Source organism: Ambystoma mexicanum, chromosome 13, assembly GCF_040938575.1.
Source record: "Ambystoma mexicanum isolate Mex_15411 chromosome 13, UKY_AmexF1_1, whole genome shotgun sequence".
In the NCBI taxonomy this organism is placed as follows: Eukaryota; Metazoa; Chordata; class Amphibia; order Caudata; family Ambystomatidae; genus Ambystoma; species Ambystoma mexicanum.
The window spans coordinates 733,698,203-733,711,786 of NC_090938.1; the positions used below are offsets into that span (position 1 = coordinate 733,698,203).

Genomic DNA, 13,584 nt, shown 5'->3' on the forward strand with positions numbered 1-13,584 from the left:
GAGGCAGGGAGGAGCGGCTAAGTCCCTGCTAGCGACCCATGGAGAGCTGGTTAGTGGATGGGTGCTGTGATAGGCTGTTAGGAGGGTATGTGCGTAAAATGTAGTTTAATCCCACCCTGAAATTGAGTGCTTGGGCAAACGCCTACCCCGCCAGGTGGTTGCACCGGGTCTGGGAACGAGAGGTCCAGAAGGGATGAATGTGGGTTTAGTGGAGTGATCAGCAATAAGCAGATGTCCTTTGCCCCCAACGATCCCACCTCCCCCCCCCCCCACTTTGGGAAAGGTATGAAGAGACCACCCTTCAGGTTGAGCTAGTACTTGTTGCAGAGGCCGGGGGCAGAGCCAGAAAAACCTGTTTCCATATTTCTTTCCCAGGTTCAGCTTTTTTGACTTCTGGTGTTGTGCTGGCCCTCCAGAGAAGGGATTTCCCCATCTAGGTAGATTGATATTTTGGTTCTGACTGCCTTATCCTTAAGAAAGTGCATTATGAACTGTATATATCCTGTGATAGTTCTGTTCCAGACAGTATGCATGTTATACAGACACCAATAGACACATGCTTTTCATATGCACTTGACATCACTGTTGCCCTCAATTGTTAACTGCAAAAAATGTTAAGACTGATATACACTGATTTTATTTCAATTTTTGAAAACACTGGAACAGTCACCATCGAAAATGACAAAACATAAATACTGAAAACCAGTATTAAAAAAAAAGAAAATAAATAAAAAAGAACAAACCCTCCAAATGACTGGCTGCCATAGTTTGGAGCGTGTATTTATTGTACAGGATGGACAGAGAACCTGGGCAGACCCAGTGGGGTTCAGTCCCATTGTAGTTGCTTGACTATAGATGTACAGCCCTCTAAATAATTGTTGTGTGGCATGTGGTGGGAACTAATGTCACTCAGCATGGCCCGCCCCTAGTGCATGGGGGTAGGCGAGAGACTGTGCCACTCCTGCAAGGGAGGAGCTGTAGCTGGGATCCACTGTCATGGTTCAGAGGTCTGCAGCCTTTGGCTCTTCTGATGTTTTGGACTACAACTCCTAGCAGCCCTAACCAGCAAAGTCTGGGGAGCCACAGGTTGCAGACCCATAGCTTACAACATTAGATGGCAGGAAGGGATGCGTACGCCGTAGGTATTTGCAAACACCTTGAATGAAGGGCACCAGGATTGCCAATGGCCAGACCATTCTCTCGGTGAGATGCCATCTAGCTGCGAGCCCCAGGGTGATTTTACAGCCCCTCCCCTGGAGTTTACAGGAAGCCTGGGGGTTTGAAGGCATTTTTGAGCTTGATGTCGACACATAACCACAGTCTTAGACTAAGCCAGTGACGTTCTCGTTCTGCCGGTCTGCTGCAGGGCATTTCGCCCACCTGGGTAATTTGGTTCCGTGGCACTGCAGCAAGGTGAACCCTAAGATCTCTTTTTACTGTGGTTGAGATTATATGGGCAGGCCTGGCACAAGGCCTTTATCCTAGGCCTGTCCTGCTGTAGGAGCCGACTCTTAGCTTCTGGAAGCCTTGTGTGATGATTTTCAGGATGGCGTCCAGCAGAGGCATAGCCAGGACTATCTAAAGAGTGGGGCCTGAAGCTAAATGTCTAACAAGTGGGGCCTGCAGCGAATGTCTAACAAGTGGGGCCTGAAGCTAATGTCTAACAAGTGGGGCCTGAAGCTAATATCTAACAAGTGGGGACTGAAGCTAACGTCTAACAAGTGGCCCCTGAAGCTAACGTCTAACAAGTGGGGCCGGAAGCTGATGTCTAACAAGTGGGCCTGCAGCTAATGTCTACCAAGTGGGGCCTGAAGCTGATGTCTACCAAGTGGGGCCTGAAGCTCATGTCTACCAAGTGGGCCCTGAAGCTAATGTCTAACAAGGGGCCCCTAAAGCTAATGTCTAACAAGTGGGGCCGGAAGCTGATGTCTAACAAGTGGGGCCTGCAGCTGATGTCTACCAAGTGGGGCCTGCAGCTAATGTCTACCAAGTGGGGCCTGAAGCTGATGTCTACCAAGTGGGGCCTGAAGCTCATGTCTACCTAGTGGGCCCTGAAGCTGATGTCTAACAAGTGGCCCTGAAGCTGATGTCTACCAAGTGGGCCCTGAAACTGATGTCTAACAAGTGGGGCCTGAAGCTGTTGTTTAACAAGTGGCCCTGAAGCTGTTGTCTAACAAGTGGCCCTGAAGCTGATGTCTAACAAGTGTGCCTGAAGCTGATGTCTAACAAGTGGGCCCTGATGCTGATGTCTAACAAGTGGGGCCTGAAGCTAATGTCTAACGAGTGGGGCCTGCAGCTAATGTCTAACGAGTGGGGCCTGAAGCTAACGTCTAACAAGTGGGGCCTGAAGCTAACGTCTAACAAGTGGCCCCTGAAGCTAACGTCTAACAAGTGGGGCCTGAAGCTGATGTCTGACAAGTGGGCCCTCAAGCTGATGTCTGACAAGTGGGCCCTCAAGCTGATGTCTAACAAGTGGGCCCTGAAGCTGATGTCTAACAAGTGGCCCAGAAGCTGAAGTCTAACAAGTGGGGACTGAAGCTGATGTCTAACAAGTGGGCCCTGAAGCTGATGTCTAACAAGTGGCCCCGAAGCTGATGTTTAACAAGTGGGCCCTGAAGCTGAAGTCTAACAAGTGGCCTTGAAGCTGATGTTTAACAACTGGGCCCTGATGCTAATGTCTAACCAGTGGGGCCCGAAGCTAATGTCTACCAAGTGGGGCCCGAAGCTAATGTCTACCAAGTGGGGCCCGAAGCTGATGTCTAACAAGTGGGCCCTGATGCTGATGTCCAACAAGTGGGGCCTGAAGTTAATGTCTAACGAGTGGGGCCTGCAGCTAATGTCTAACGAGTGGGGCCTGAAGCTAACGTCTAACGAGTGTGGCCTGAAGCTAACGTCTAACAAGTGGGGCCTGAAGCTAACGTCTAACAAGTGGCCCCTGAAGCTAACGTCTAACAAGTGGGGCCTGAAGCTGATGTCTAACAAGTGGGCCCTCAAGCTGATGTCTGACAAGTGGGCCCTCAAGCTGATGTCTAACAAGTGGGCCCTGAAGCTGATGTCTAACAAGTGGCCCAGAAGCTGAAGTCTAACAAGTGGGGCCTGAAGCTGATGTCTAACAAGTGGGCCCTGAAGCTGATGCCTAACAAGTGGCCCCGAAGCTGATGTTTAACAAGTGGGCCCTGAAGCTGAAGTCTAACAAGTGGCCTTGAAGCTGATGTTTAACAACTGGGCCCTGATGCTAATGTCTAACCAGTGGGGCCCGAAGCTAATGTCTACCAAGTGGGGCCCGAAGCTAATGTCTACCAAGTGGGGCCTGAAGCTAATGTCTAACAAGTGTGGCATTAAGCTGATGTCTAACAAGTGGGGCCTGAAGCTAATGTCTAACAAGTGGGCCCTGAAGCTGATGTCTAACAAGTGGGCCCTGAAGCTAATGTCTAACAAGTGGGCCCTGAAGCTGATGTCTAACAAGTGGAGCCGGAAGCTAATGTTTAACAAGTGGAGCCGGAAGCTGATGTCTAACAAGTGGGGCCTGAAGCTAATGTCTAACAAGTGCGGCATTAAGCTGATGTCTAACAAGTGTCCCTGAAGCTGATGTTTAACAAGTGGGGCCTGACCTAATGTCTACCAAGTGGGGCCTGAAGCTAATGTCTAACAAGTGGGCCCCGAAGCTAATGGCTAACAAGTGGGCCCTGAAGCTAATGTCTAACAAGTGGGCCCTCAAGCTGATGTCTGACAAGTGGGCCCTCAAGCTGATGTCTAACAAGTGGGCCCTGAAGCTGATGTCTAACAAGTGGCCCAGAAGCTGAAGTCTAACAAGTGGGGCCTGAAGCTGATGTCTAACAAGTGGGCCCTGAAGCTGATGTCTAACAAGTGGCCCCGAAGCTGAAGTCTAACAAGTGGCCTTGAAGCTGATGTTTAACAACTGGGCCCTGATGCTAATGTCTAACCAGTGGGGCCCGAAGCTAATGTCTACCAAGTGGGGCCCGAAGCTAATGTCTACCAAGTGGGGCCTGAAGCTAATGTCTAACAAGTGCGGCATTAAGCTGATGTCTAACAAGTGGGCCCTGAAGCTGATGTCTAACAAGTGGGGCCTGAAGCGAATGTCTATCAAGTGGGGCCTGAAGCTAATGTCTAACAAGTGGGCCCTGAAGCTAATGTCTAACAAGTGGGCCCTGAAGCTGATGTCTAACAAGTGGCCCTGAAGCTGATGTTTAACAAGTGGGGCCTGACCTAATGTCTAACAAGTGGGGCCTGAAGCTAATGTCTAATAAGTGGGGCCTGAAGCTGATGTCTAACAAGTGGGCCCTGAAGCTGATGTCTAACAAGTGGCCCTGGCACTGATGTTTAACAAGTGGGGCCTGAGGCTAATGTCTAACAAGTGGGGCCTGGAGCTAATGTCTAACGAGTGGGGCCTGAAGCTAACGTCTAACGAGTGGGGCCTGAAGCTAACGTCTAACAAGTGGGGCCTGAAGCTAACGTCTAACAAGTGGCCCCTGAAGCTAACATCTAACAAGTGGCCCCTGAAGCTAATGTCTACCAAGTGGGGCCTGAAGCTGATGTCTACCAAGTGGAGCCTGAAGCTCATGTCTACCAAGTGGGCCCTGAAGCTAATGTCTAACAAGGGGCCCCTAAAGCTAATGTCTAACAAGTGGGGCCGGAAGCTGATGTCTAACAAGTGGGGCCTGCAGCTGATGTCTACCAAGTGGGGCCTGCAGCTAATGTCTACCAAGTGGGGCCTGAAGCTGATGTCTACCAAGTGGGGCCTGAAGCTCATGTCTACCTAGTGGGCCCTGAAGCTGATGTCTAACAAGTGGCCCTGAAGCTGATGTCTACCAAGTGGGCCCTGAAACTGATGTCTAACAAGTGGGGCCTGAAGCTGTTGTTTAACAAGTGGCCCTGAAGCTGTTGTCTAACAAGTGGCCCTGAAGCTGATGTCTAACAAGTGTGCCTGAAGCTGATGTCTAACAAGTGGGCCCTGATGCTGATGTCTAACAAGTGGGGCCTGAAGCTAATGTCTAACGAGTGGGGCCTGCAGCTAATGTCTAACGAGTGGGGCCTGAAGCTAACGTCTAACAAGTGGCCCCTGAAGCTAACGTCTAACAAGTGGGGCCTGAAGCTGATGTCTGACAAGTGGGCCCTCAAGCTGATGTCTGACAAGTGGGCCCTCAAGCTGACGTCTAACAAGTGGGCCCTGAAGCTGATGTCTAACAAGTGGCCCAGAAGCTGAAGTCTAACAAGTGGGGACTGAAGCTGATGTCTAACAAGTGGGCCCTGAAGCTGATGTCTAACAAGTGGCCCCGAAGCTGATGTTTAACAAGTGGGCCCTGAAGCTGAAGTCTAACAAGTGGCCTTGAAGCTGATGTTTAACAACTGGGCCCTGATGCTAATGTCTAACCAGTGGGGCCCGAAGCTAATGTCTACCAAGTGGGGCCCGAAGCTAATGTCTACCAAGTGGGGCCCGAAGCTGATGTCTAACAAGTGGGCCCTGATGCTGATGTCCAACAAGTGGGGCCTGAAGCTAATGTCTAACGAGTGGGGCCTGCAGCTAATGTCTAACGAGTGGGGCCTGAAGCTAACGTCTAACGAGTGTGGCCTGAAGCTAACGTCTAACAAGTGGGGCCTGAAGCTAACGTCTAACAAGTGGCCCCTGAAGCTAACGTCTAACAAGTGGGGCCTGAAGCTGATGTCTAACAAGTGGGCCCTCAAGCTGATGTCTGACAAGTGGGCCCTCAAGCTGATGTCTAACAAGTGGGCCCTGAAGCTGATGTCTAACAAGTGGCCCAGAAGCTGAAGTCTAACAAGTGGGGCCTGAAGCTGATGTCTAACAAGTGGGCCCTGAAGCTGATGTCTAACAAGTGGCCCCGAAGCTGATGTTTAACAAGTGGGCCCTGAAGCTGAAGTCTAACAAGTGGCCTTGAAGCTGATGTTTAACAACTGGGCCCTGATGCTAATGTCTAACCAGTGGGGCCCGAAGCTAATGTCTACCAAGTGGGGCCCGAAGCTAATGTCTACCAAGTGGGGCCTGAAGCTAATGTCTAACAAGTGTGGCATTAAGCTGATGTCTAACAAGTGGGGCCTGAAGCTAATGTCTAACAAGTGGGCCCTGAAGCTGATGTCTAACAAGTGGGCCCTGAAGCTAATGTCTAACAAGTGGGCCCTGAAGCTGATGTCTAACAAGTGGAGCCGGAAGCTAATGTTTAACAAGTGGAGCCGGAAGCTGATGTCTAACAAGTGGGGCCTGAAGCTAATGTCTAACAAGTGCGGCATTAAGCTGATGTCTAACAAGTGTCCCTGAAGCTGATGTTTAACAAGTGGGGCCTGACCTAATGTCTACCAAGTGGGGCCTGAAGCTAATGTCTAACAAGTGGGCCCCGAAGCTAATGGCTAACAAGTGGGCCCTGAAGCTAATGTCTAACAAGTGGGCCCTCAAGCTGATGTCTGACAAGTGGGCCCTCAAGCTGATGTCTAACAAGTGGGCCCTGAAGCTGATGTCTAACAAGTGGCCCAGAAGCTGAAGTCTAACAAGTGGGGCCTGAAGCTGATGTCTAACAAGTGGGCCCTGAAGCTGATGTCTAACAAGTGGCCCCGAAGCTGAAGTCTAACAAGTGGCCTTGAAGCTGATGTTTAACAACTGGGCCCTGATGCTAATGTCTAACCAGTGGGGCCCGAAGCTAATGTCTACCAAGTGGGGCCCGAAGCTAATGTCTACCAAGTGGGGCCTGAAGCTAATGTCTAACAAGTGCGGCATTAAGCTGATGTCTAACAAGTGGGCCCTGAAGCTGATGTCTAACAAGTGGGGCCTGAAGCGAATGTCTATCAAGTGGGGCCTGAAGCTAATGTCTAACAAGTGGGCCCTGAAGCTAATGTCTAACAAGTGGGCCCTGAAGCTGATGTCTAACAAGTGGCCCTGAAGCTGATGTTTAACAAGTGGGGCCTGACCTAATGTCTAACAAGTGGGGCCTGAAGCTAATGTCTAATAAGTGGGGCCTGAAGCTGATGTCTAACAAGTGGGCCCTGAAGCTGATGTCTAACAAGTGGCCCTGGCACTGATGTTTAACAAGTGGGGCCTGAGGCTAATGTCTAACAAGTGGGGCCTGGAGCTAATGTCTAACGAGTGGAGCCTGAAGCTAACGTCTAACGAGTGGGGCCTGAAGCTAACGTCTAACAAGTGGGGCCTGAAGCTAACGTCTAACAAGTGGCCCCTGAAGCTAACATCTAACAAGTGGCCCCTGAAGCTAACATCTAACAAGTGGGGCCTGAAGGTAATTTCTAACAGGTGGGGCCTGAAGGTAATGTCTAACGAGTGGGGCCTGAAGCTAATGTCTAACGAGTGGGGCCTGAAGCTAATGTCTAACAAGTGGGGCCTGACCTAATGTCTAACAAGTGGGGCCTGAAGCTAATGTCTAACGAGTGGGGCCTGCAGCTAATGTCTAACGAGTGGGGCCTGAAGCTAATGTCTAACAAGTGGGGCCTGAAGCTAATGTCTAACAAGTGGGGCCCGAAAGTAATGTCTAACAAGTGGGGCCTGAAGCTAATGTCTAACAAGTGGGGTCTGAAGGTAATGTAGTGGGGCCCACCGCAATGACATTAACATCTGTAAATGCCCACACAGCACTGAGTGGGCATTTACAGATTTTGGGTGGGCCTTGCCCGCTCAGGCCCTACCCTCTCTAAGACTCTGGTGTCTAGGCCACCGTGAAAATGTAGGGCTGTCCGGGGCATGGGAAAATGAATCTTCCAATGAATATTTTTGAGTTTTAAATATATTTATTGTTGCATTGGTAGCTTGATGTAGTTTTGAACCGACCCATGTTCAATCTTGTCGCACTGAAGGGACTAACTCAAAAAGTGCACACTGTACCAGAGTGGACACTGGGCATTAAACTCAAATCTGCGTTTCCATGGCCCTTTCGCACCCTTCTACTATGGCGTTCTTGCTTAACACCAGGCAGCCTGAGACCTCAACGGCCAGTGTTCCTTCGGCCTACTCCTTGTGCAGCTGGGAGGCAGGCTCCAGCTTGCATGTTCTTTGGAGCTCATCTGATTCTCAGGTTGCTTGCGAGGTACTAATATTCATAGTGCACAGCTGTCCCACGGACCTCCATTGCAGTTTCCCATTGCTAGAGGTTGACCATCAGCTCCTGAGAACCAAGAAAGGCCACACGAAGTGTCTCGGCTAAAGCGCCACAGTCAGTGCAGTGCATAGAACAGAGATCTACTCATAGCCCTTGTCCTTCCCTCCTTATTACTCCTGCACCTGCTCAGTGGCCGGTGCCTCTAGGTACATGGTGCGCAACCAGGGGTCTTAGCGTGGCCCTTCGAATGCAGTCTTAATGAAGTGTCTAAGCGTTGCAGAGAAGCCTCAAGGAGTTTGAAGGCAGTAGAGGGACCTCAAGAATAGAAGCCTGTTCCTGGATAACTCCTTGCCATGTGCTGCCTTTGCACTGTTCTAGGCTGACTTGGCAGGCACTTTTACAGTCTGGATAGGAAGCCTCACTCAGCGATCCCAGCGCTGCTCCCTGAGGCGCTGCTGTTGACGCTGGCCCAGCTTGTGGACTTCCAGGTGACTGGCCTGCAAGATGGCTGCTGGGGCTTTTTGACCGGTGTCGCTAGGCCCTTTCAGTTGAGCGTCCTTCATAAGGTGGTCTGCCAGCTCGCTGGTGGACGGAACGTCTAGTATAGCGTAGTCTCGGTCTACCAGGACAGCCTCAATGAATGGAGGGGCCACCAGTGGGCCATTTTCTGGATCTTCTTGGTAAGTAGCCTTAGGCCCCATCAGACACGGCTTATTGAGTGGAAGGGCTGACAGCATGGTGCTTGGTGGCACTTCATGGCTAAGGTCGCCAAGCGGACCATCGCACAGCAGGTGGGTCTCCTCAGTTTGTTTAGCCAGAGCTGCGTCTTCCACAGCTGGGTCTTCAACACGTACCTGAAAAAGAAGCGCACGAGAAGTCTGTGATTAGAGCTGGGCATGGGGCAAAATGGTGAGCCCAAAGAGCTTGACCAATAAAGACAGTAGCCTCCCTTGTGACCCACCAACCTTGGGGATGCCAATATTGCCCCTTCCTTTGAACTCATTCATAGCGGAACACACCTCTTGACGCCCCCAAATGTTGCAGTGCTAGTAAAGTCATGTCCTGGGACTTCCCTACAAGTAAAGCATTGTACTGTGGACAAGACCTTGGGTAAAACAATGGACGAGGGACAGGTCTACAAGTGAAGCCACATACCGGGTCATGGTCACAATAATATTAATCCACGGGGGCAGGACTACAATTTAAAGGAGGTACTGATCACTCGCTCAACTCCCCCAGCCATTCCAACAGTATCTCTCTCCACCTGGTTTTCTTGACATCATCCTGTCCTCCTGCCAACCTCACCATTGACCCGTCTCCCTTTGACTTCTTCCTCCTTCAATGTGAAATCTCTGTCCCTCCTCCTCCCACCCCCTGCCCAACCCCTCCATCTTCAAACATGAATGCCAACCCGACTTCTTGACTCCTTACCTCAAAGGAATCCTTTCCTGCCTCCTCAAACTATCCCCTCCTAACGCCGCCTCCTTAATTAACCAAGCATTCGTCAACTTCAACCTGTCTCTTTGATCCCCATCTGAGCACGACTACTCTGCCCATGACTTAGTTAACCCCGAGCACGACTACTCTGCCCATGACTTAGTTAACCCCATCCATGCCCCGCCACCAACATTGACTCATCACAGTGATTCGCCATCTTAAAACGCACATAAACCAGCACCTGGACCTTAGACTTAAACTGCGCTCCCCGCGTCTGCGCACTGCTAACAAAGAGGCCCTCCTTGCACGTGCATCTATCCTTCGACGCTGCTAAATCATGCTACTTTACCAACCTCACCTCCTTCCTCCGTTCCCACCCCCACAAGCTCTCCTCCAGCCTTCAAGCCATGCCTTCCCACCGCCCTCCTTATCTGATGACGTTGACCTCTACTTTTCTTGTGTAATATCCCAGATCTGCGACGCCTCCCCTGCCCTCCCCTTTCCGCTATCCTCATTCTCACCCCAACTTCCATCTACCAGGTCCTGCCTTCTATCCCTTCCCTCCAACCTCACCTTCTGAACTCTACCCTATCCTCTGCAAGGCCTAGCCATCTTGTTCCCTAGCAACTGATCTAAGGCCTTTCATCAGTCGCCTGCTCCGACCTCTTCTCCTCCTTAATACCTTCCCTCTTTTCTGGGATTTTCCCTACCTGCTTCTAAAATCGCTGCTGTTCAGAAAGCGGTCAACCCCCCTATAGCATTCCCTATAACCAATGGCCAGTCTCTCTCCTGGCCACTCCCCCAAAATCATTTGAAGCATGTTCTTTAGTGGGATCTCCCACTACTTACAAGCCAGTGCTCTGCATGACTCCCTCCGATCAAGGTTCCAGTCCCGCTACTCCGCGGAAAACCGTCATTACCCACGTACCCAACCTCCTGACCACACACTGCCATCTCAAAAGCTTTCTCCCTGACCTGCTCACCCTCTCCCTCAAAGTGCACAACCTTTGCATCCTATATGTCTATGATCTAAAGCTTCAATAATTCATCACATCCAGCGCTACACCCAGGGGTGGACTGGGAACCAAAAGAGGTCCTGGAAATAATTTTCAAAGTGGCCCCATATTACACATTTTCAGCAAGTCCAACCATTTTCCTATGGGAAAATGTGGCAATACCACACAAAAGAAGCCCAGGGTGAAGATGCCTGCCAGGAAATCTCCAGAGTTGCCTATGGGCCAGTCCACCCCCGCCCTTGTTGCAGAGGCCTGCCAGGAAATCTCCAGAGTTCCCTATGGGCCTGTCCACCCCTGCCCAGGGTGCAGAGGCCTGCCAGGAAATCTCCAGAGTTCCCTATAGTCCAGTCCACCCCTGCCCAGGGTGCTGAGGCCTACCAGGAAACCTCATGAGTGCCCTATAGGCCAGTCCACCCCTGCCCAGGGTGCAGGGGCCTGCCAGGAAATATCCAGAGTTCCCTATGGGCCAGTCCACCCCCACCCATGGTGCAGAGGCCTACCAGGAAATCTCCAGAATTCCCTATAGTCCGGTCCACCCCTGCCCAGGGTGCTGAGGCCTACCAGGAAACCTCATGAGTGCCCTATAGGCCAGTCCACCCCTGCCCAGGGTGCAGGGGCCTGCCAGGAAATCTCCAGAGTTCCCTATGGGCCAGTCCACCCCCACCCATGTTGCAGAGGCCTACCAGGAAATCTCCAGAATTCCCTATAGTCCGGTCCACCCTTGCCCTGGGTGCTGAGGCCTACTAGGAAACCTCATGAGTGCCCTATAGGCCAGTCCACCCCTGCCCAGGGTGCAGGGGCCTGCCAGGAAATCTCTAGAGTTCCCAATAGTCCAGTCCACCCTTGCCCAGGGTGCTGAGGCCTACCAGGAAACCTCATGAGTGCCCAATAGGCCAGTCCACCCTTGCCCAGGGTGCAGGGGCCTGCCAGGAAATCTCTAGAGTTCCCTATAGGCCAGTCCCCCTCTGCCCAGAGTGCAGAGGCCTGCCAGGAAATCTCCAGAGTTCCCTATAGACCAGTGTACCCCTGGCTACACCTGCTAAAGTTAACCCAATGAACACCAGAACAATGACATTCCCCTCCTTACCTACCTCTCCAACCAAACCCCCAGTCGTCCCCACTTGACCTTACAGGCCTTGACTACTGTGCAATCTTCTCCTGCGGGGTACCCCACCTACACTTCTGACCTCCTATAAAAAAAGCTTAATTTTGCAAATCACACTCTCTTCAACATTAATTACCGACCTCTCCTCATCATCTCTATGCTGCATCATGCTGAATGCCTAACTGAGCCCTCTTCAAATTCCCACTCATGGAATTCACATATGTTCATGGCAGTGCCCCCTTAGGCACACTACTTCCCTTCAACTGAATTCTCAATTCAGTCTCTGCATTCCCTGTCAACCCTGTGTCCCCTGCACTGCCGCTCCTTCTCCCTACTTGCTCCTTTCCACTGGAACTCACTTCCCCCCTGCAATTAAAAACACGTATAAAATGTATGTCGACATATCAGCACTGAAAGGTGATCTCCTCCTGCAGAAAACCCGCTCCCCATTTTTCCTTGTTCCACCCTCGATCTTTGTCCCGCCCTACAACATTTTTAGTTTTTGCTACTAGGCATCTCTAAAGCGCCACCTATAAGCCAAAACTATTTCATTGGAGCGCAGGCAGGAGGGAAATGGGACGTGAGAAGGGACACACAGCTTCTAGGTCTTGTTTGGGTATGTTCCCACCCATTGATTGTCCCTGGCCATGGTAAACCCTATGGCTATTCTCACCTACTACCTGTCCCTCCCTGCACAAAACACCTCCTCGTCGGAACTCTTTAAATTAGCTCTATCAAGCAGTAACATCAAACTATGCGCTGTAAAGAGCCCACTGTTACTTCAAAGCAGGCTTCGGAGAGGTAATGGCATAAATGCTGTTGTAAATGTGCTACTGGTGTAGGTGGGAGTGGACTGCAAGTAAAGCCGTGCCCTGTAGCAGGACCAGAATTCGAGCCATGCCTTGGAGTGGAAGTAAAGCAATGCATTGGTAGTAGACTACAAGTAAAGCCATGCCCTGCAGCAGGACTACATGTAGAGCCATGCCTTGGAGTGGAAGTAAAGCAATGCATTGGTAGTAGACTACAAGTAAAGCCATGCCCTGCAGCAGGACTACATGTAGAGCCATGCCTTGGGAGTGTAAGTAAAGCTGTGCATTGGTAGTGGACTACAACTAAAGCCATGCATTTCGAGTGGACTACAAGTAAAGCCATACATTGGGAGTCGACAACAAGTAAAGCCATGCCCTGAAGCAGGGCTCCAGGTAAAGCCATGCACTGGAAGTGGACTGCAAGTAAAGCCAGGCTCTGTAACAGAGCTACAGGTAAAGCCATGCATGGACTACAAGTAAAGCCATGTCCTGGAGCAGGAGTACAGGTAAAGCCATCCATTGGCCTGAAGCTCCAACTGTTAGTGCCTTCCTGTTTTTGCCACCCTTTTTCCCTACTTAAGCAGCCCTCCAGCCTCATTTCCTTTGCAGTTGGTGAGCAGGTCCAAGTGGATCTAGGTGATGTGGCCTAAGCCCCACCCACTGTCTTAGCCCTGCCTCTTCCTTTCTGCTGTTAGCGCTAAGATAAAGGGCATCTCTCGCCCGGGCGTCCGAAGTGAATGGCAGACGAAGAAAAGGGCCATTCCTATTTGGACCTGTTCAGACCAGGAGGACCCAGGGCCTGAACCCCTACTCAGACAACAGGTAAGCACGAACCAACATGTGTTTTCTCCCTTCTTCCCCACAGGCCATCTCCACCATCACCAGGAAACGCAACAAAATTGCCCCTCCTCTAAGGCAAGGACACTGTAATCCTGCAACCTCACCTACATCAGCCTCAGGCCCATCAGCAACCCCTCCCCGTCCACAATACGGAAGTTGATGCTCGCCAACGTCCGCTCAGCTGTCACCCATGCAGCAGACATCGCCAACCTCATCACTACACACATCTTTGAAGCCATCGTCATCACCGAGACCTGGCTGACACCCACATCCTAGACGTCCTTGTCACCGACGGCTACAGCATC

At 51.2% G+C, this 13,584-nt stretch overlaps 1 protein-coding gene across 1 annotated transcript in view; it reads right to left on the minus strand.

The window, feature by feature from the left end:
* Positions 1-614: 614 nt before the first annotated feature.
* LOC138521843 (uncharacterized) overlaps positions 615-13,584 on the minus strand; it is a 44,321-nt gene continuing 31,351 nt past the window's right edge. The window contains exon 2 of the mRNA XM_069634983.1: positions 615-8,926. Within this exon, the coding sequence (XP_069491084.1) occupies positions 8,495-8,926 (432 nt within the window). The 3' untranslated portion in view covers positions 615-8,494. The remainder of the gene's footprint in view (positions 8,927-13,584) is intronic.